General features: G+C 53.7%; 2 protein-coding genes across 9 annotated transcripts in view; one reads left to right on the forward strand and one right to left on the reverse strand.

The window, feature by feature from the left end:
- LOC144312545 (uncharacterized) overlaps nt 1-20,619 on the forward strand; it is a 25,106-nt gene extending 4,487 nt beyond the window's left edge. Inside the window, exons 3-6 of one of the 5 annotated variants that reach the window (XM_077895386.1) lie at nt 201-271; nt 5,953-6,064; nt 6,311-6,604; nt 19,583-20,619. In XM_077895386.1, the coding sequence (XP_077751512.1) occupies nt 201-271; nt 5,953-6,064; nt 6,311-6,322 (195 nt within the window). In that variant the 3' untranslated portion in view covers nt 6,323-6,604; nt 19,583-20,619. The remainder of the gene's footprint in view (nt 1-200; nt 272-5,952; nt 6,065-6,310; nt 6,605-19,582) is intronic. The other 4 variants (XM_077895388.1, XR_013378047.1, XR_013378045.1 and 1 more) reach the window with 4 other exon arrangements.
- GRK6 (G protein-coupled receptor kinase 6) overlaps nt 265-21,202 on the reverse strand; it is a 28,537-nt gene continuing 7,599 nt past the window's right edge. Inside the window, exons 1-16 of one of the 4 annotated variants that reach the window (XM_077895379.1) lie at nt 15,823-15,973; nt 12,053-12,148; nt 10,962-11,074; nt 10,761-10,838; nt 10,346-10,446; nt 9,918-10,010; nt 9,762-9,825; nt 9,483-9,623; nt 9,037-9,227; nt 8,243-8,280; nt 8,059-8,148; nt 6,956-7,164; nt 6,721-6,858; nt 2,287-2,424; nt 2,070-2,204; nt 265-1,397 (exon numbers count right to left, since the gene is read on the reverse strand). In XM_077895379.1, the coding sequence (XP_077751505.1) occupies nt 1,326-1,397; nt 2,070-2,204; nt 2,287-2,424; nt 6,721-6,858; nt 6,956-7,164; nt 8,059-8,148; nt 8,243-8,280; nt 9,037-9,227; nt 9,483-9,623; nt 9,762-9,825; nt 9,918-10,010; nt 10,346-10,446; nt 10,761-10,838; nt 10,962-11,074; nt 12,053-12,148; nt 15,823-15,874 (1,749 nt within the window). In that variant the 5' untranslated portion in view covers nt 15,875-15,973 and the 3' untranslated portion in view covers nt 265-1,325. Of the gene's footprint in view, nt 1,878-2,069; nt 2,205-2,286; nt 2,425-6,720; nt 6,859-6,955; nt 7,165-8,058; nt 8,149-8,242; nt 8,281-9,036; nt 9,228-9,482; nt 9,624-9,761; nt 9,826-9,917; nt 10,011-10,345; nt 10,447-10,760; nt 10,839-10,961; nt 11,075-12,052; nt 12,149-15,408; nt 15,515-15,822; nt 15,974-21,202 lie in introns of those variants that run through there. The other 3 variants (XM_077895378.1, XM_077895381.1, XM_077895382.1) reach the window with 3 other exon arrangements.

A 21,202-nucleotide genomic window follows, 5' to 3' on the forward strand; every position in this document is an offset into this window, starting at 1 on the left:
TGCCCTAGTGGGGACCCAGGCTTCTTCCCTCAGGCCTCATCCCATTTAGGAAGCTGAGAAACCCACTAGGTGAGCCCAGAGGCCACCAAAGCCTGGCTGCCTGGAGAGGCTATGCCAAGATCAGCCAGGGGGGAAGGGTCCAGGGCATGTTGGAAAGGCAGCCCCCACCAAGCCCACCTCTGATCCCTTCCCACTTCCAGCAGGGTGAGGAAAGCAGGAAGACCCCTGGAACATCAGGAGCAAGAAAGAGGCAGGCAGGGCGGCTGGCCAGGTATGTGCTCGACTGTATTCACTCAGAGACACGTGGCAGCTTACATTGGACAAAATGAGTAATAAAAATTGGCTTTAAATATGGAAAAACCAGGGCCCTGTAATCCCATGCTACCCTAACACTGGGACCAGGATGGCCATCACAATCTGGGAAGGACCAGAACTGGGGCCTGGGGTATAGGCACACACACACCTCGACCTACCCCCTTCATGCACACGTTCAATCTCTCTCTCTCTCACACACACACATACCACAGGCACACACAGGGAGGGATGGATTATTGCTGGGCACACGTGTCTATTGTTAAGAAGGGAGTCTGGAATGTTTGAGAGTTGGCCAGGGACAACCTCCTCCCCCCTTCCCATGGCCCGGGCCGGGGCGTTTCTATGAGAGGTGTCTTTAGGACAGGGCCCAGCACGTGGGACAAGGCGCCCTGGGAGCTGCAAGGCAGAGGCATACCCATCTGGGGCAGCCTGGGCAGTGGGCTGATGGGTCCCACGGCCAGCCTAGTCTCTGGTCACACTTTGGCACAGGCCTAGGGGATACAGAGGCCCCAGATCCAGCTTTGACAAGTGCTGAGAAGGGACAACATTGGACCCCAGAGGTGGTGGCCTGAGCCTGGGGCAGCAGAGGCAGGCAGGAGTCTCACTCGGAGGTCGGCGGTGGCGAGCACAGTGCTGGGGGCTCAAGGGCCTTGGCCTGTCCACACTGGGCCCAAGGAGCCCTGAGTTTGGCAGTGGCCCCTCTGCCAGCTCCAAGGTGGGTCTTAAGAATGGTCTGGTTGCTATATACATTCGTACAAATACATAAATACAGAAAGCCCCGAGCTCCACAGACAAGAGCTGAAGGGACGCACCTTTGTCCCAGGGACAGCCCAGGCCTTGCCGAACTCAGCCAGACAGGGACTGAAGGGCAGAGGACGCTGCGGAGAGCTCCGCTGTGTTCCCCAGGCCACAACTTGCGTGGACAATGGGGAAGACCACTGTGCAAAACTGTAAACAGTGCTTGGAGTAGCTGCTACCGCCAACCACCGGTGAGGGCCTCAGGCTGGGGGCTAGAGGCGGGTGGGGAGCTCGAGGCGGGTGGGGAGCTCTTCCTCACTGTCGCTGCAGTTTCCACAGCAATCCTGGAGGGATGGGGAAGACACGGAGGGAGAGAGGCAGAGCAAGTGCCATTAGCCACTGGTGCCATCACCCAGGCTGCGGCCCTGCCAGGAGCTGCCCGGAGCCGCGCTCTGGGCTGTGGGATCCCCATGAGGGGCCTGGAGCAGCAGCTCAGGCCAGACATGGGTGGACATCAGTGCAGAGGCTACTGGCAGCAGGCTGGAGTAAGAGGGTCCAGGGGGATCTCAGGCTTTGCCAGAACAAGGTCCCATCCAGACCCTCTTCCTCTGGAGATGGTGGAGGCAGAACATGGGGAGACAGATGGATAAGCAAAGCTAGCAGCTTGAAGGTGCCAGGGTGCAGGAAATGAAGTAGTTGGGGGGGGGGGGAGCGGGCACCAGACTTCTTTCGCCCACATCTTGCCTCTGCCATGGAAGGGCTGCCCGTGGCTCCCCGAGGCTGGGCAGCAAGGCCAACCCATGGGGAGCCCACACTGCTCACCTCTGGAAAGAGAAAAGAGGCCGTGAGCCCAGCCAGGGGTAGGGGACAGGCGGGAATGAGGCCAGAGACCCTGGGCACACCTGGCATGGCTGGAAGATGCCCACTCCCAGCACATGCGGGCACCAGCTCTGCCTCCCACCCACCGTCCCCTGGAGCCAGGTTAGGAGCCGAGATAGGACACCATTGGGGGTTACCTGGCGGCTGAAGAGCCTCTGCAGCAGTCCCTTCTTAGGGGGTGCAGGTGGCTGACCCTTCCAGTCCAGGTCTGGGGGAACTGAGCCATCTAGCCCAAAGACATTCAGCTCCTGGAAGCACTCGGTCTCCACCATCTGCCGAAGCACAGGCAGCTGTGAGAGCTGCCTCTGGGGCTGCTCCTTTGGAGCCCATTACACCAGCTGGGCAGGTCCTTACCTCATTCTGCCAGGGGATGGGCACACTGCCCGTGGCAAACTTCTGGTAGAAGTCCTGGTCAGTGGGTTCCAGCTCCACACCCTTAACTGTGGAAAACTGTTCAATGTCCAGAACATCCTTGCAGTAAATGGCCTGGGGCTGGTGGGGACAGAAAGAGCAGTCAGACAGGAGCAACACACACACACCAGCATGCACACACAGCATGCCTGCCCACGCATGCGGGCAGCTCAGCCCTGAAAAATAACTCCAGCCTTGGCCTGGCCGTGCCCAGACCCTTGCAGCTCTCTGATTTGGAGTCAGAAACTAGGTACCCCATGCACTTCCTAAACATGGCAGTCCCTCCTCTTTGAGGTTATTTCCCCTTTGTAAACCAGGGATCATTACTAATCCTCATTGCTTTTTTTTTTTTTTTTAAGATTTTATTTATTTATTCATGAGAGACACACACACAGAGAGAGAGGCAGACACAGGCAGAGGGAGAAGCAGGCTCCATGCAGGAAGCCTTAATGTGGGACTTGATCCCAGAACTCTGGGATCACACCCTGAGCCAAAGACAGACGCTCAACCGCTAAGCCACCCAGGCGTCCCACTCTCATTGCTTCTGACTGATGAGGCTGCGTCAAGGCCATGCCTTTCCTAGCCGATAGTAGCTGACCTGCTGTAGTCAACTAGCCCCCACAGTGCTTTGGGGCATCAGTGACAGGTACCCCCTCCACCCACACATGGCTGTCTGGGGTTGCAACTGCTGAGGTGCGTGCAGGCACAATCTTAGCTGGTTGTTTCAGCTGAACATCCCCATGCAGGAACTGGAGCTGACAGGTCCTCTGTCCCAGGATGCCCAATGGCCTGCTCCATCTCCTCAAGCTTCATGGCCAATCAGAGGATTAGAATAGTCCTCCTAACCCCCCACACTCCTGGGGCCTCTGCTGGGAGCCCACTTCACTCCAGAAGGCCAGTGTCTTTTTCTATCTTCACACTGTTTTCTAAATCCTACTATTAAGGATGTCAATTAAAACAACATCATAATGTAAGATGGTACAGCTGCTTTGGAAAACAATCTGGCATTTCCCCAAAAGGTTAAAAGTTATTAGCCAGCAATTCCAATCCTAGGTATATATCCAAGAGAAATGAAAACATTATGTCCCCACCAAATCTTGCACGTCAATGTTCATTGAATTATTCGTAATAGCCCAAAGTGAAAACAACCCCGATGTCCATCAACTGATGATAAATAAAATGTGGCATATTCATACAATGGAATATTACTCAAAAAAAGGAACAAAGTAAGGGTGCCTGGGTGGCTCAGTCAATTCAGCATCTGCTCAGGTCATGATCCTGGGATTGAGCCCCATGTCAGGCTCCCTGCTCAGCAGGGAGTCTCCTTCTCCCTTTCCCTTTGCCCCTCCCCCCTGCTCATGCTCTCTCTTAAATAAATACATAAAATCTTTTCTTTTTTTTTTAAGAATTTATTTATTTATTCATGAGAGACACACACAGAGAGAGAGAGAGGCAGAGACACAGGCAGAGGGAGAAGCAGGATCCACACAGGGAGCCTGACGTGGGACTCAATCCCAGGTCTCCAGGATCACTCCCTGGGCTGAAGGCAGGAGCTAAACCGCTGAGCCACCCGGGCTGCCCAATAAAATCTTTTTCTAAAAAGGGGGTAGAGGGGATCCCTGGGTGGCTCAGCCTTTTAGCGCTTGCCTTCGGGGCAGGGCATGATCCTGGAGTCCCGAGATCGAGTCCCACATCAGGCTCCCTGCATGGAGCCTGCTTCTCCCTCTGCCTGTGTCTCTGCCTCTCTCTCTCTCATGAATGAATGAATGAATGAATGAATGAATGAATGAATAAATAAATAAATAAATAAATAAATAAATAAAAGGGGGTGGGCTCCTGGGTGTCTCAGTCAGTTAAGCATCTGCCTTCGGCTCAGGTCATGATCTCAGGGTCCTGGGATAGAGCCCCACATTGGGCTCCCTGCTCAATGGGGAGTCTGCTTCTCCCTCTGCCTCTCCCTCCTCTGCTTGTGCTCTGTCAGTCTCTTTCTCTCTCAAATAAATAAAATCTTTAAAAAAATTTTTTTAGGGATCCCTGGGTGGCGCAGCGGTTTAGCGCCTGCCTTTGGCTCAGGGCGCGATCCTGGAGACCCGGGATCGAAACCCACGTCGGGCTCCCGGTGCATGGAGCCTGCTTCTCCCTCTGCCTATGTCTCTGCCCCCCACCCCCTCTGTGTGTGTGACTGTCGTAAATAATTAATTAATTAATTAATTTAAAAAAAATTTTAATTAAAAAAAGGGACAAAGTACTAATACAAGCCTACGATACTGATAAACCTTGAAAATATTACACTAAGTGAAAGAAGTCAGTCACAAAGGACCACATATTGTATAACACCACTTGCATGAAATGTCCAGAACAGACAAATATATAGAGAAAGAAAGTAGATTCGTGATTGCCAGGGCCACAAAGAGAGGAAAATGGGGAATGAGTGCTAATGGACCCAGGGTTTTTGTTGGGTGGGTGGAGAGAGGTGATGTGAATGTTCTAAAATTGATTATGGTGATGGTTGCACAAATTTGAATATGCCAAAAGTCATTTAATTACATGCTTTGAGTGAGTGAATCATATAGTATATGCATTAAATCTCAACAAAACCATTAAAAATAAAAATATCATCATCAAACTTGCTTCTCATCTGTTGCTTCTAAAAAGTTAAACTCCAGGGCACTTATTTCTAGCTTTGAATAAAAGACTCTGGGGTGGTGGGATGATTTCAAGGTTAAATGAGATGACGTGCACTGGAAGTAGTAACCCTGATGGCTGGGCAGGCCCTGAGCAGGCTGCTCTCAGTTCAATCACTCACAGCAAGGCCCACACCCCAGGGTGCTGGTGAGGCCTACAAGACACAGTCCTTCATAAGCAGTGGCTCCCTAGCTGTCCTCTTGCTTCTATTCGCCACCTCTGGGCCGGCCCCCACAGCTTGCAGGCCTGCTGTACAGTCCCCAGAGGTCCTCTGTCACACTTAGAATAAAACCCTGTGCCTCCCCCAGCCCATGCTCATTATGGCCACACTGGCCTCCTTGCTATTCTATTGCTAGAGGCTTCTCCTTCTCCCTGGAATGCTCTCACCCCAAAGCTCTGCATGGCGCTCTCCTTCATATATTTTAGGCTTCTGCCTAACCATCAGGTCCTCAGAGACACCCCCCCCCCCATTCCTTGTCTCCCTCTTAGCTGGGTTTATTGTTTTCATATTATCTGATATTCTTTCTGTCCTAGTGCTTTATTTCACCATGCTCCCCACCACAACAGGAAGGCAGGACCGGGTTATGGTGACCTCTTTATCTCTGAGGCCTGGCACTTATGGGCACTCAGATATTGGCTGAGTGAATAAACAGTTCCTGTGTGGCTGCCAGCCATCAGTCCAGTCTGCCCATTACCTTCCTGCCTCCCCAGAGGTCCTGGTGAAGTGTCAATCTCAGGACCCAGTCCCCTTACATATGGGAGGGAGGCAGGCACAGAACTTCATATTGGCCAATCACAACCTTCCCTGTGATTTCACACAAAGCAGCCTGAATTCAGAGGGAGGACAATTAACAGGTTGAAGGAGAGCCAAGAGATGAAGTCCTGGCAACATCACACAAAACCCCGATGTTGGCCCTACTCTAGGATCTTCTGGCCCAATGAATCAATAAGCTCCATGTTGGACACAAGTTTTAGCCGGGTTCATGCCACTTGGAATATGATGACTCGAGGATGTTTCTGCCCGCAGAGACACTCGGTAAGTGGGTTGAGACTCCACAAGGGTGAGGTCAGCACTACCAGGTATGGTGGGCGACCAGAATTCAGTCAGCCTAATAACTCCTTAGCCCTGCTGGCAACAGCATTCTTTAGGAGACTGACCTCCCCCTGCCCCCAGCAGCACTTTAGGTGGGCAAGTGATCCAAGTGTGGCCCCTGAGGGCCTCTGAGCCATCAGTGACAATAAGCACTAGCCTTAGGACTTTTTTTTTTCTCTCCCCGTTTAGGACCTCTTTTGAAATTATTGGGCAGGACGTACACCGTGTCTCCCGGGCTGGCCGAGGAAGGGAGACCTGAAATGCTGGATTCAGGATGAATGCACATTTTTAGGATGTGGGCCTGAAATGCTGGATTCACCACTACCATCCCCTAGAGAGAGCAGCCAGGAAGTAAAGACTGCATCCTGGCCAGTAGAGTGGGGAGGAAGAGGAAGAGGGAATTCCTGCAATGTAGCTGCAGCCCCAGATCCAGGTATGCCAAAAGCGACACCTATTCTGAGGCCTTCCATCTGCCTGAGTCCGGTGAGTTATGTTCTATTGGCGAAGCCATCTGAGTTGGGTTTTCTGACACTTGCACTGAAAGTGTCTAGACCTCTCCTCCAAGAGCCCCACCCTGATCAGGAGTGAAAAGCACTCACGTCGGGCTTGAATGGTGGCTCCAGCATGCCGGCTCCCAGCCGCTTGAAGTTCAGCTTCTTGAAGAGGGGGTGTTCCTTCACCTCACGGGCACCACCTCCACGACACCCTAGGCGCTCAGCAGGATCCTTGCACAGGAGCTGCACCAGGGCAGGGGCAGTCAGGGTGGCCTGGGAGCAGTGCCCGCTACCCCCCAGCCCCAGGCCTGGCCACTCAGCCTCCTGCTGGCTGCCTTACCTGGGAGCAGAGTGAGCGGGCCTGTGGGGAAAAGCGTTCCGAGTATTCCTCAGGCACCTCCTTCACCAGCCGCTCCACCTCCTCTCGCTTGATTTTCTTTTTCCTCTGCTGGAAGGGTGACTGCCCTGCGATCATCTCATACAGGAGGCAGCCTAGCGCCCACCAGTCTGGGCTAAATGTGTACCGTTCGTTCTTCACCACCTCCGGAGCTGGGCAGAGTGAAATGGGAGTGAGGGCTGGGCAGGAGGCAGGAACCAAGCCCTGGGGCCCTGGGAATGCCCAACACACTTCAAATGGGGTATCAGCTCAAACAGCTGCCTGCCAGCAGGCACTCTAAACAGCCTGGTAGGGACTTCAGTGCATAGGACAGCACATGCCCCATCAAAGGGAGCCAGTGTGGCTCTGCAGGAGGACAGGTCTTCTGATTTTTCAAAAGAAGTCAGAAGTTTGTATTTTATAATGTGAAGCTGTCTGGCCTATCAAATGTTGGCAACTCATTCCAATAGTTTTAAAAACAATTTGATTTAAGTACAAATGTAGGCCACATTAGGCCTGTGTGGTTACCAGTTTGCAACCTCTGGATTTAATATAGAAAGAAAGAAACTCATCTGCTGTGTGCCTACTGCCTGCCAGTGGGCTTATGGGGGTTTTTGCCCCTCCTCCCTCTTTTCATCTTCAGGCAACCCTGGGAGTCAGTATGAGTGCTTTATAGTTGGGCAAAGTGAGGCTAGGAGCAGCAGTATATGGCCCACAGTCACAGAACAAACAACAGATGGGCCCTGGGTGACTGGGGCTCTGTCTGCTGTGTCACATATCCCCAAGGGGAATATGAGGGCACTTCCTCTCTGAACCTGGGCAGGTCAGAGGAGGGCAGGACTGAGAAGATAAGATCAGCCCCTTCTCCTCCTCCTCTGGTAGCTACCTGCAAGCCCAGCAAATAGGAAGAGCTCAGTATTTGGTGAGTGTGTATTCGCAGGTGTGTGGGGTCCTGGCTGAGTCTTGGTCCTAATTTATAAACTAGAGTTATCACCTCTTTCTACTCCCTGAGACACAGAGGTGGAGGGGTCCAAAGGGCAAAGAAGTAAGGATGGAGGGAGACTCACCCATGTAGCCTACAGTGCCCACACGACCCTTGATGGTCTGGCCCTCTGGCACATGCACAGCCAGCCCCAGGTCAGAGATTCGGATGTGACCTGAATGTAGGTGGAGCGGGGGGGGCCCATTAGACAGGTGGGCCAGACCCTGCCCTACTCCACTGCATCCCACCTCTGTGGCCCCCTCACCCACCATGGTCATCCAGTAGGATGTTCTCTGGCTTCAGGTCCCTGTGGGGAGAGAGGGGCAGGGTCAGATGTTCAAAATGCAGAGGAGCCAGACAGGACGGTACCACCTCCTAGCTCACTTGTCTTCTGGAATGGGAAGTGCAGCAAGGTGCAGAAGCCATTTATCATCAGGGTGAGGGACAGCTCTGCCCTCGCTCACCACAGCCCCGACTTGAGGGAGGCAGCCTGGGGATCTGTCCAGCTAGGACCCATCCTGCAAGTCCCCAGGCAAGTGGAGAGCAGGTCCTTGGGAAGGCAGCACCAGGAGCTTTGCTCACCACTAGTGCTGAGGTGACTGACTTTGGTGGCTAACTCTACATTTCCTGTCAAAGGGGCTACTCATCTGTCCTCTCATGGGGCTGTTACTGGCAGTGATTTCATCTGAACATCCCAACAATGCACAGAGCTCTCTGCTGCCAAGCCCTCCATGCCAGGCTCTGTGCACTGCACTGCATCATCCCATTTGGTCCCTAAAACCAGCTACAAGGCAGGAATTACAGTCTCTGCTTCCCAGAAAAGGAAACAATGTAGGGAGCAGGAAGCTGACTGGCAGAGAAGGGTGACAACACTAGCATTCCCGTGAGTGAGCCAGACCCAGAAGCTCTCAAGTCCGCCTGGCTAAGGGCGCCCCAAGCCAGTGCGCAGCAGGGCTCAAACTGGCTTATGCCTGCCATGACAGCCCCAGCACACTGGCATCCTTTCATAGCCTCCACCCGTGCCCAGCCACAGACCCCCACAGGGAGGGCCAAAGCCCAGAACCTGTACACGATGCGTTCCCGGTGTAGGTCCTCCAAGCCACAGCAGATCTCCGCGGCATAGAAGACAGCTCGAGGCTCGGGGAAGCCGGCCTGGCCCATGTGGTAGATGTGGAACTTGAGGTCGCCTCCATTCATTAGCGTCAGCACCAGGCACAGCGCATCCTTGGTCTCATAGGCATAGGCCAAGCTCACCTGTGGCCGAGGGGACCCGAGCCCTCAAGCAGGGGCCAGGGGCCACCTGATGGCAAGGCTGGCACCAGCCGCCCAAAAAATCCTTCTCAGTGCCACTCCTTGGGGTCCCACCTGCTCCCCAGGCCTGATGTCAATACCCCAAGCCTGCCCTTCCTAAGTATTTCCAAGGGCAGGAAGAGATCTGGCCTGGTGAGCGGGGAGGGCAGGGCAAGTGCATGGCCAGGGGAAAGGGAGGGGTCTCCTGTCTGTACTTACTACAAACCTACTGTTCACTTTCTCCAGGATCTGTTTTTCATTGAGTGCCATGGCCTCCCCTTTCCGCTTCTTGATCCGCTTCTTTTCCAGCTTCTTGCAAGCGTACATCTTGCCTGTTGCCCGCACCTGGCAGGCACACACCTGGAGCCAAGGCAGATGGGCAAATAGGGACCAGCTGTGCCCTTCCTGGGGCCACAAGGGTTTGGGGACGGGGGTTGGTCCAGGGCCCACCGTACCCCACATTCCCACTCCATCAGAGATTCTGGCATGGCCACTTACCTCACCAAAGCCACCTTTGCCCAGGACTCGGTACTGCCTGAAGGTGTTTTTGGTCACTGGCTGCCTGTGGGCATGGGATTTCAGAGCAAACACTGGCTGAGCAGGGCCCCAAGGCCCGTGAGAGTCCTAGCAACTCCCAGCCTTCAGGGAGCTCACCTTTCCAGCCACTTCCACTGTAGGAAACGGTTGAAGTAGATGCTGTCGAGGTAGTCGGCAAAAGGAGCCATGCTCAGGTACTCATGGGTCAGCCTGTTGAGAGGTTCCAGCCCACTGGTCAGCCCCTGACACCTCAAGTTCTCGGCCTGATGGGCCAGACCCCCTGCTATGTGCACGCTTGGCCTGAAAGGCAGCATCATGAGCCAACCCTCTGGCTGACCCAAAGAGAAGGGAGGCATGCACCCATACAGAAGCTGAAGATGCTACAGAGAGGGAAGGCCACCTGCCCAAGCTCACACAGTGCATGCAAGGCTAGGGTGAGAGGCTGAGCTCCCTCACCAGCTGCTGAACTGTTCGCAGCCTTCCAGGCCCACAGAAGCCCCCTCCTCAGGATACAACTCCAGGCCTGTGGGCAGGGAGAGGCTTACCGGCTGAGCTCCTGGAAGAGGTCTTTGCAGGGCCCCTGCTCCAGCCGCTGGGAGCAATTAGTCACCAGCTGCCGGGGGACCTCAGGAATGAGGTCAGGACCCTAAGGACAGGCAACAAATAGGTCAGTGCAGGGGGTCCTATGGCCAGCTGCCCACTCCCAGGGCAGAGAAAGCCAGTATCTTGGGCCTGTGGTGCACCGGCCTGCCCAGATGCTGAACTCAGTTCCACTGCTACCCTTGAGGCAGGGTGAAGCGGAGCCACCGGCTCTGGCCCACCCTCCTGGGCTCCGTGCCCCTGGTCTGCCAGGTGAACCTGGTGCGACTCCAGGGCACTCTCTGCCCAGGCTGCAGTCATTCCTCTCTCCATCACTGAGCTCTGCCCACTGGTGTCATCCCTCCATCGCTGCTCACTCACCGTGTGGCTCAGAAAATTCTGCATTAGCTGTCGCCCGCAGGCCTTCCGCTTCTCATCAGGGGTCACTTCATACTCAGCCTGCAGGGGGGAGGCAGAAAAGCTTGGGGTCTGGGCGCATTAACGGTGTGAGGAGATGGAGAGCACTTGATCTGGGGACCTCTGCCTCCCACTCAGGGCCAGGCCAGGATGGGCTGCACTCACCACTCCATCCAGGAAGGCAATGCAGCGGGTCAGCTCAGGCCTTGTTGCACAGAACTCTCGGAACAGCAGGCGCCCAATGGGCTGCCGCTCACACAGGCTATGGTAGTCACGTTCTGCAAGCAAGCGTAGGAGCTACTGGGTTCCCAGACCTGGAGACTGCCAATGGGCCACTCCTATCCATACCACCCAGGCCCTGGGCCCCAACAGCAGCTCCTAGCCCTGTAGTATGGAAGCCATTATCTCCTTTAGAGCCCTCACTACAACACTGAGATGGGCATTACTCTTATTTCCATCAGACCTTGGGACTAAGGCCCAGAAAAGCTAAGTAATTAGCTCAAGATCACACGGCCAGGAGTATGGCTCCAGAGGTAGGCCCTCACCTTCCCTGCTATCTCCCGGTTCACACCACCTACATACGTGACAGTGCCGGGCTTGGGTGTGGTTTGTGAGGTTCCGGCCCGGCCCAGGCTAGGCCCAAACCTGCTGCCTGCCTGGCGAAAGTGCAGGAGGAAGCTGTGGCTTCCGGCGAGCTCAAGGCTAGGCCTCCTTCCAGGCGGTGGAAGCAGCCACGGTATACTCCTTGCCCACATGCAGGCCATCAGAGGGCTTGAGACAACCCTGGGTGCTGCACAAACCTGAGGCCTCAACCAAGATAAGCAGGAGCCGGGGTCCCGGCCCCTCTGGTCAAGGCTTTGCTGCCCACCCACCCCCACCTTACACTTACCCCACACCAGGCTAGGCTGTGCTAAGCACAGGCTTGGGGCTCCTTATGCATCAATCTGTGGGTTGGCTCCAGCCTCCCTTGTGCTCTCTACCCCTCAAACCCTAGGCCAGGCCCTCCTTTCCTCTGCTTCTCTCAGACTGCCCCAAATATGTCGTTGCCCTGCTCCTCATCCACTCCCTCCCTCAACCCCCACCCCCATTGTCTGCACTGTGCTCTCCACCCATCTCAAGCCCAGGAACTGAAACTGGGTTGGGTGGTGCAGCCTCAATCTTCCTGCTCCCAGGACCCTCCACCATGCCCCTCTGCCCCAGGGGTGAGGTCTGAGGAGAGGCCCTCCAGCACCTCCAAGTCTCTACCCAGGCCTCACCGAGGCTGAGCCGCAGCTCTTCACACTGGCTGATGTGGGGGAACTGCAGCATCTGTCGCCATTTCTTGCTTTTGCCTTTGCGATTCCCACCACCACCTACGGGAACAAAGGGGCACTGGGTCTCCAGTCCCACAGCCACCACGCTTCCCCTCAAGCACTCGGTGTACCCAGAGGCCTTCTGGGCTCAGCCCAGGCCCAGGCCCGGCCCACTCCAAGAGGCACCACAGGTCTCCATTCTGCATGCTTCAGCATGCCCTCGCTGGGCTCTGGGACACCCAAGGTACCCTGGGCCTCCTGCTGGGGGCTCCTGGGCTGCAAGATCCAAGAGGGGTGGTGAAGACAAGGCCACCAGACCGGGGGAGGGGGGTGATGTGAATGGAGGGGGGCAGGGGGTTCCAGGAAGCCTTGGCTGCTTCCTACCAGGTAAGGGTTTCTCAGGTGTAGAAAGTAGAGGACATGACAGTGATAGGAACTCTGTAAGTCAAGGCACAGAAGGAAGAGATTCCTGGACATGTGCAACATCCCTGAGAGACGCCAGAAGCAGGAGGGCAGCCTATGTCCCTAAGGAAGCTTCAAGCCCCTATTACCTGGCCCTGCATCAGAGCTACCAGAGACTCAAACAATGTGGTGGCAAGAGGGCAGGCATTTGGGATGCCACTTCAGTACACAAGGGCTTCCATGGCCTAGATACCTGCCTTATTTTACCTAGCTGACTCCCTCTCAGTAGCTGCTGAGACCAGAGTAGCACCTCAGGTGCTTAGAAAGCCATATAGGTATGGTAAATGTGAGCCAGATGGGAGGCAACAGGGAGTGGTGGGGAGTGTGGTGAACTGGGCCATATCCACCCCTTCCAATAGGGGCAGCTGCAGCTTGGCTGTGGCCAGGCAGGAATGCAGGCTCAGTTTGGCCAGCCGGGATCTGGACTGTTGTGTGCAATACTGGGTCGTATTTTTTGTAAAAACCCACTGTAGCCAAGTGAATTAAATATGTTAGAGAGCTAGCCAGATGTGGCCCATGAGCCAGGAGGTTGAAAATGGAAAGGCCTGAGTCTTAAAGCCCCACAGACAGAGGTTTGAATTTCCAATTCACACTTTAGGCCCATCTAGGAGCTCAATTTCTTCACAGGTACTAGGGATCCAAAGCCACCTCCAGAGGTGCTGTCAGAGTGCCTGGGAGAGTCTGTGCCTAGTGCTTAGCAGGGCTGTGGCAAGAGTCGGGCCTCAGCTCCAACAACTCATGGCAACCTCAGGCAGCCACTTCCCCTTGCCTGGCCTCAGTTTCCCTGCTGCTTCCCCAGCCTTGTTTCGATCTGGCCCAGCTGAAAGCAAGTGGCACAGGGGAAGGGGCTGCTCCAGGGAGGGGGCAGAGCTGAGTCCCTCCAGGGCTTCTGTGACCTAAGCTGCCTGGAGGAGGAAATGTTGCAGGACACCCATTGGGAAACTTGCTGGCAGCCCTCCTGCAGCCTGCACCCAGCATCCCCCACAGTCATTGCTCCACTGTGAATGAGCAACAGACCCCCACCCCCAAGCCGAGGCAAGGCCTCCCCAGAAGGGGAACTCCCCCCCGCAACCCGCCCACCCCACCACAGGTCCCTCACCCAACTCTCCATCCGCTGGCCTCCCCCCACTAGTTACTTCCTCCTCCCCCTCCGCCAGGCCACATCAAGGCAGCAGCAAGAGTCACATGCAAATATCCTGTCCTGGAACTGCCACCAGAGTCAGTGGGGCTTCTCCCCAGCCTAGCCTGGCCCCCTCTCTGTGCCTCTGGGCACCTGGGCAAGGAAAGACGGAACCCCAGCCCCCCAAGCACTGCCCCACTTCATCCTCAGAGCAATGCTGCCGTACCAGGCACAACCTTGGGAGAAAACAGAGGCCTTGAAATGAGGAACCAATTTGTCCAAGATCACAAAGCCTGGAGGTGCCAGAGGCAGGATTCAAACCCAGCTCCCTAGGACCACAACCCACACTCCTTCTCCCGCCAAACACACCATGCTGACATCCATTAGGTGTCCAGTGAATACACATACCCAGGGTTCCCAAACCACTTAGGGCCTCAGATCCTTTGGGGAGGTGGCAAAGGCCCAGCCCCAAGCTGTCAGCCAGCTAATGAAGGGGTTCCCATGCAGCCAGCCTAGGGGCCAGGATTTAGGACTGAGTGACAACAGGGATTTCTCTTAGTTTTCAGGTCCTATCCCCAACCATTCCACAAAAAGGGTTACTCAAATTTAGAGAGAAGAGACTTGTCTAGAAGCCTGCAGGTGGGAGGGGCAGGACCAGGTTGGGTAAGGGCTCTCCAGCGGAGGCATCAGTCCAGGTCTGGCCATACCCCCCTACACCTAACCCATGGCCTGAGGAAGCCTGTCGGGAGGTGCTATGCTCTCTGGCCAGGCAAGGCAGTGCTTAGCAGGCCTGAAGCCTGAACTGGCTGTAGCCCTAAGGAGGGAGGCCTGGCCAGGCTCTCCCCACCCCTCCTCCCTAGCTGGCTGGATGACGAGGCAGAACAGAATCGGCAGATGCCCCCAGAGGCTAGGAGGAAGGCCTAGCCCTGAGACTTGATAAGGGACAGGAGATAAGTAAGACTCCGAGCACTGGGGACCCGGCCTGCCATGCCTACTTCCAAGCAGCACCTCGCAGGGGGCAACACACACTGGGCAGGAAGGGGGTACAGATGCTGTGCCATCTGAGGGCTCCACTGGGCTTCCTACACACTATTGGGGGCATCCTGTGTCCTAGGCCTGGGGCAACCACAGTCTCACTGTATGAATTGGGGGTGAGTCCTTAGGCTGGGCCTGTTTCCCACCTGTAAAATGGAGCAGAAAAGTGAAACAGATGACCTGGCCCGGAAGCCCAGGAAAGAGAAGAAATGACCATGTCATGACCTCTCTGCCCTAGAGTTCAAAAAAGAAGGGTCTTGTTCACGGCTGATCCCCAGCACCCTAGACAAGACAGGACACAGAATGAGCGTTCTGTGATTATGTTACTGAGGTGGACAATGGCAGGCGAGGACCAGGTCTGGTCCTCTGTGTCCCCCAAGACCCTCAGAGAGCAGGTGCCTGGGAACGTTTGCAGTGGGAGCTCTGAGGAACTCAATTCACATTCACTAGACTTGCTCCCTCTGCCAGGCCTGCACTTACAGTCCTGCCAGTTCCACATGCTCTCTTCCTTCAAAGCTCAGCTCCCACTTATTTCTGTGCCCATTTGACCCACTAGACGGTGGGCTTCCTGAGGGCAGAAATCATAACCCATTCGCCTTTGTCCCCGGTGTCCTAAGGCACAGAGCAACATATGTGACCAGTAGTTTCCTCAACCGGGGTGGGCTGTGCTACCGCAGTGGCTCCGCTCATTCATTCCCCAAACCTTTATCCTGCAGCAACTTTGCGCGGATCCAGTCTGGGCGCCAGGGTCTGGGCCCGAGGCACGTGGGGCAGGCTACGCTTTCTCGGGGCATCTTCTCACCTATCACCTGGGGGAGACCTCAGGCAGGCTCTCCAAGGACCCGGGTCCCACCCTTCCCTCTTCCTTCCTCTCTTCTTCACCGCCTCACGCCCTCCCCCCGCCCCGCTGCGCAGCGAGGGCGGTGGCCTGACCCCCGCCCCTTCCTGGGCCCCGGCACCCTCGGGCAGGTGCGGAGGACTACCGGCCGGAAGGGCTAGCTTCTGCGCGGGGTGCGGGGCGCGCTGCCCTAGGGATCTCGCTGCTGGGGCGCCCAGCTGAGCTCCGAGGCCGCGCGCCCGCGTTCCCTGCACCCGGCCGCCCGTTCGGCCGCCTCACCTTCCCGGGCCTTGAGTAGCACCGTGTTCGCTACGATGTTCTCGAGCTCCATGGGCTGCGGCGCCGCGGGGCCCGCCGGGCCGCGCCGCCGGCCGGGAACGCTCGCGGGACCCGGGGCCGGATGGCGATCGGCGCGGCTCCGCTCGGCTGGCAGTGACCGCGCCGCGGCCTCCCGGGCCTCCCCGGCCGCCGCCGCCGCCGCCGCCGCCCGCCGCTCACGCCCCGCCCCCTCCCGGGGGCCACCCGGCGCCGGCCCGCCCAGCCCCGCCCTCTGTTTACTTTACGCGGCCAATAACCGGGCGGGCGCTCCCCGCGCCGTCTCCCCATTAGACAGCCTCTTCGTTAGTCCCCGCCTTCCCAGCCAGGGATTAGCTCAAAGGAGAAGGGAGGCGGGACTTTATACGTCATCTCTTCCTGGTTGGCCTGAGGGGGGCGTTCAGCCCCTAGGTTCGAATTTCTGGGCCTTCGTAGGATAGCGAACTGCCAATTAGGGCCGAGCCCTCTGCTGGGACAGCAGAGGTGGGTCCTCTGGGTCACGCCCCGGAAGCCGGATGTTTGATTGGGTCAAAGGAGCGTCAGTCATTCTAATCGCTGCACTCCAATTGGGCCATCAGAGGAGGGTGTGACCCGGGTCCCTTGACTATCCTTGGCTTTTCTAAGGTTTGTAGGGATGCACTTGCTATCTTGGGCCTCCTGCTGGCCGGCTGCGAACTGCTTTGAGCCACTTGTCCAGCGGTATTCCTTTGGGTTGGCCCGTTCTGGAGAGTGCACATCGGAAGCGGGTAGAGGTCCAGAGGAGGTGGTTGGCCTCCGCAGCTGCTCCCCGGCCTCCGGCACCCGCCCCGCTCCCCCAGCCGGATGTTGTGATTTCTCTCCACCCACACGGCCTCGCCCGCCCTCGGCTCTGCTGCCTTATAAGGCAGCGTTACCACCCTGAGACCTTTGAGTGAGCTCACACCCATTATACAGGTGGGGAACAGAGAAGTGCCAGAAGTCCAGCGGCTGGCTCCAGGCGGACATCCTACTGTCTCCTCTCCCGCTTGACACAACAGAAAACAAAGACTTGCCCAAACTCAGCGAGTAAGAGTAAGGCAGAGCCGGATTCAACTAGGTTTCTCTGATCCCTATTCATTCATTCATCCAAAAATACAGAGCACCTGCTTTGTGCCAGGCATTGAACCAGGTGCGGGGCAATACAGTGGTGTCAGCAAGAGAGCCGAGCTCTCTGCTTACATGCTAGACGGGTGGTAAAGGTTAGACCCGTAATAATCAAATAGGATGGTCTCAGAGAATGATAAGTGACATTAAGACAAAATACTAAAGTGTGAGGGGGGGAATGGTCTCAGGGTGTGACATTTGAGGAGATCCAATGGCCATGTGTGGCTACCATATTGGACAACATAGAGAATGTTTCCATCATCACGGAAAAGAAGTTCTGCCAGATAGCACTAATCTGGAGGAAGGAGTGGCTTCCATTTGTACAAAGGTTCCATGGTGACAGCCTGAATAACTGGGAGAAAAATGGTGCCACCAACTGAGGAAAAGTGAAGGATGGTAGGCTGAGTACTTTCTGATCCCCTAAACTTGACTTGAACAGTTTTGCCACTTCTTGAAATATATACCCTAAGTCTCTGCTAGAGAGAAGTGGGATGTTGTGTGTGTATATCCAGACATTTGTGAGCAGGAGCTTGATGGCTTCCTACTTCTCATCCCATAGACCTATACCCCAGCTGTACGAAGACAGAAGCCAGGGCAAGATGGTGCCTTTCTGCTCTAGTCCAAAGTTGCTGGACACCCAGATGTGCAGGGAGAACTGGGGCAGATGTGTAGAAATTGTTGAGAAGGGGGAATGTGTATATATGGGAAAGTTTATTTGCAAACTTCTGTAGATTGAGTCTTAACCATATGCCAGGCTCTGCCCTTTCTTTTTTATTATTAATTTATTTGAGAGACTGAGTGCAGATGGTGGAAGAGGGGAGGCAGAGAGAGAGGGAGAGAGTCTTAAGCAGACTCCACTGATGAGGACGCTGAGCTGGAACCAGGAGTCTGACACTAAACAAACTGTGCCACCACCACCCAGGTGCCCTCAGGCTCTGCCCTTTCAAATGCATTCCCATTTAGCTATCTCAACAAACTGACCAGGCAGTGTGAGTGCCCCTCCCTTCCTAGAGAGGTGTGGCAATTAAGGATCATAAAGGCTCACAAACTATAGAATGAGCCCAAATGTCCATTGAATGATGAATAATAAAGATGTGGGGCGCCTGGGTAGTTCAGTCAGTTAAGCACCTGACTCTTGATTTTGGCTCAGGTCAGGATCTCAGGGTCGTGAGACTGAGCACTGCATCAGACTATCCACTGGGCATGGAGCCTGCATAAGATTCTCTCTCTCTTCTGAGGCACCTGGGTGGCTCCGTTGGTTAAGCATCCAACTCTTGATTTCAGCTCAGGTAATGATCCCAGAGTCCTGGGATCAAGTTCCAAGTCCAGCTTCTGGCTGAGCAGGGGGCCTCCTTGTCTCTCTTTCCCTCTACCCCACCCCCTACTGGCTTTCTCTCTCTCTCTCTCTCTCTCAAATAAATAAATCTTTAAGAAAAAAAAATTCTCTCCTTCTCCTCAGCCCCTCCAACTTTTTCTCTTTCTTCCTCTCTTAGAAAAAAAAAAGGTGATGTACACACAAACACACAATGGAATATTACTCGGCCATCAAAAAGCATGAAATCTTGCCATTTGCAACAACATGGATGGAACTAGAAAATGTTATGCTAAGCAAAATAAGTCAGTCAGAGAAAGACAAACATCATATGATTTCATCATATGTGGAATTTAAGAAGCAAAACAGATCAACACAGGGAAAGGGAAAGAAAAAAAGATAAATACAGAGAGAGAGAGGCAAACCATAAGAGACTCCTAATCATAGAAAACAAATTGAGGGTTGCTGGAGGGGAGGGAAGGGTGATGGGCTAAATGGGTGATGGGTATTAAGGAGGGCACTTGTTGGGATGAGCACTGGGTGTTACACATGAATGATGAATCACTAAATTCTACTCCTAAAATCAATATTATACTATATGTTAAGTAACTTGAATTTTAAAAAAAATTTAAAAAGATTTTGTTTATTCATGAAAGAGAGAGAAGCAGAGACACAGGCAGAGGGAGAAGCAGGCTCCCTGGGGGGAGCCCAATGTGGGACTCGATCCCGGGACCCCGGGATCACACCCCACACCAAAGGCAGATGCCCAACTGCTGAGCCACCCGGGCACCCCATTAACTTGAATTTAAAAAAAAAAAAAAAAAAGGTTCATAGAGACTGAGCCTCTGACCCATTGTCATACTGGGGGGTTAGTGACCAAAATGGAATTGAAGGTTTCCTGATGCAAGTTCACTGCTGTTTTTTCCCTTCCAGTCTCTGTGACTAAGGTCATTATTTCCCTACTTTAAGCCACTGACTTACAGAGTGATCGTGAGGGGTTTTGTTTTGTTTTGTTTTGTTTTGTTTTGTTTTGTTTTAGGAACTTCCTGGTAACAATATATGAATTCTTGCCTCAGTTAGGACTTCTGGTTTCAACTAAAACTGGCTCAGGCAAGAAAAAAGGGGTGGGGGGAGGCGTTTAACGAATAAATTGGTTCAAGTAACTGAAAAGAAGAGGTGGTAGTTCTGATTTTCTGTGTCTTTAGAGTCCAGGTCTCAAATAGTGTCACTTAAAATTTGTCTTTCCCATCTTCTGACTTTGCTTTTGATCTGTATTGTCTTTATTCTCAGGCAACTTTTCTCTCTGAGATTTAAAGATGGCTGCTAAGAACTTATTAAACTCAACAGCAAAGAAACAAACAATCCAATCATGAAATGGGCAAAAGACATGAACAGAAATCTCACTGAGGAAGACATAGACATGGCCAACATGCACATGAGAACATGCTCCTCATCACTTGCCATCAGGGAAATACAAATCAAAACCACAATGAGATCCCACCTCACACCAGTGAGAATGGGGAAAATTAACAAGACAGGAAACAACAAATGTTGGAGAGGATGTGGAGAAAGGGGAACCCTCTTGCCCTGTTGGTGGGAATGTGAACTGGTGCAGCCACTCTGGAAAACTGTGTGGAGGTTCCTCAAAGAGTTAAAAATAGATCTGCCCTATGACCCAGCAATTGCACTGCTGGGAATTTACCCGAAAGATACACACGCAGTGAAACGCCGTGAAACGCCGGGACACCTGCACCCCGACGTTTCTAGCAGCAATGTCCACAATAGCCAAACTGTGGAAGGATCCTTGGTGTCCATCGAAAAATGAATGGATAAAGAAGATGTGGTTTATGTATACAATGGAATATTCCTCAGCCATTAGAAACGACAAATACCCACCATTTGCTTCGACTTGGATGGACCTGGAGGGTACTATGCTGAGTGAAATAAGTCAATTGGAAAAGGACAAACAGGGATCCCTGGGTGGCGCAGCGGTTTGGCGCCTGCCTTTGGCCCAGGGCGCGATCCTGGAGACCCGGGATCGAATCCCACGTCGGGCTCCCGGTGCATGGAGCCTGCTTCTCCCTCTGCCTGTGTCTCTGCCTCTCTCTCTCTCTCTCTCTGTGACTATCATAAATAAATAAAAAATAAATTAATTAAAATTAAAAAAAAAAGAAAAGGACAAACATTATATGGTCTCATTAATTTGGGGAATATAAAAATTAGTGAAAGGGAATAAAGGGAAAGGAGAGAAAATGAGTGAAAATATTAGTGAGGGTGACAAAACATGAGAGACACCTAACTCTGGGAAATGAACAAGGGGTAGTGGAAGGGGAGGTGGGCGTGGGGTTGGGGTGACTGGGTGATGGGCACTGAGGGGGGCATGTGGCAGAATGGGCACTGGGTGTTATGTTATATGTTGGCAAATTGAATTCTAATAAAAAAAATTTTTTTAATAAAATAAAAAATAAAGATGGCTGCTAGCAGCCCCATGCTCACTTCTTACTAGTGAGGCAATTTCTAGGGAGGGAGAAAGCCTCTACCTTGAAGATTCCAGCAAAAATCCTGGGGCTGCCTCTGACTGGTTTGATTTGGGTCAGGTGTTCATTTTGAACCAATCATTGAGGACAGAGAGAGACAGTTTCCTGATTGGCTAGATATGGATCACATTCCTACTCCCACCTCAGCTGAGGGATGGGGTAAGTCATTAGGAATCAATCTATCTGTATTAGTCATCAAATGCTGGGTAACAAAATACTCTAAAACTATGGCCTAAAACAACAACAATCAATTATCATTTCTCATTGTTTCTGAAGTTCAAGAATCAATTATAGCTTCAAAAAAGAAAGAAAGAAAGAAAGAAAGAAAGAAAGAAAGAAAGAAAGAAAGAAAGAAAGAAAGAAAGAAAAGAGA

This window comes from Canis aureus, chromosome 4 (assembly GCF_053574225.1).
Source record: "Canis aureus isolate CA01 chromosome 4, VMU_Caureus_v.1.0, whole genome shotgun sequence".
Taxonomy (NCBI): Eukaryota; Metazoa; Chordata; class Mammalia; order Carnivora; family Canidae; genus Canis; species Canis aureus.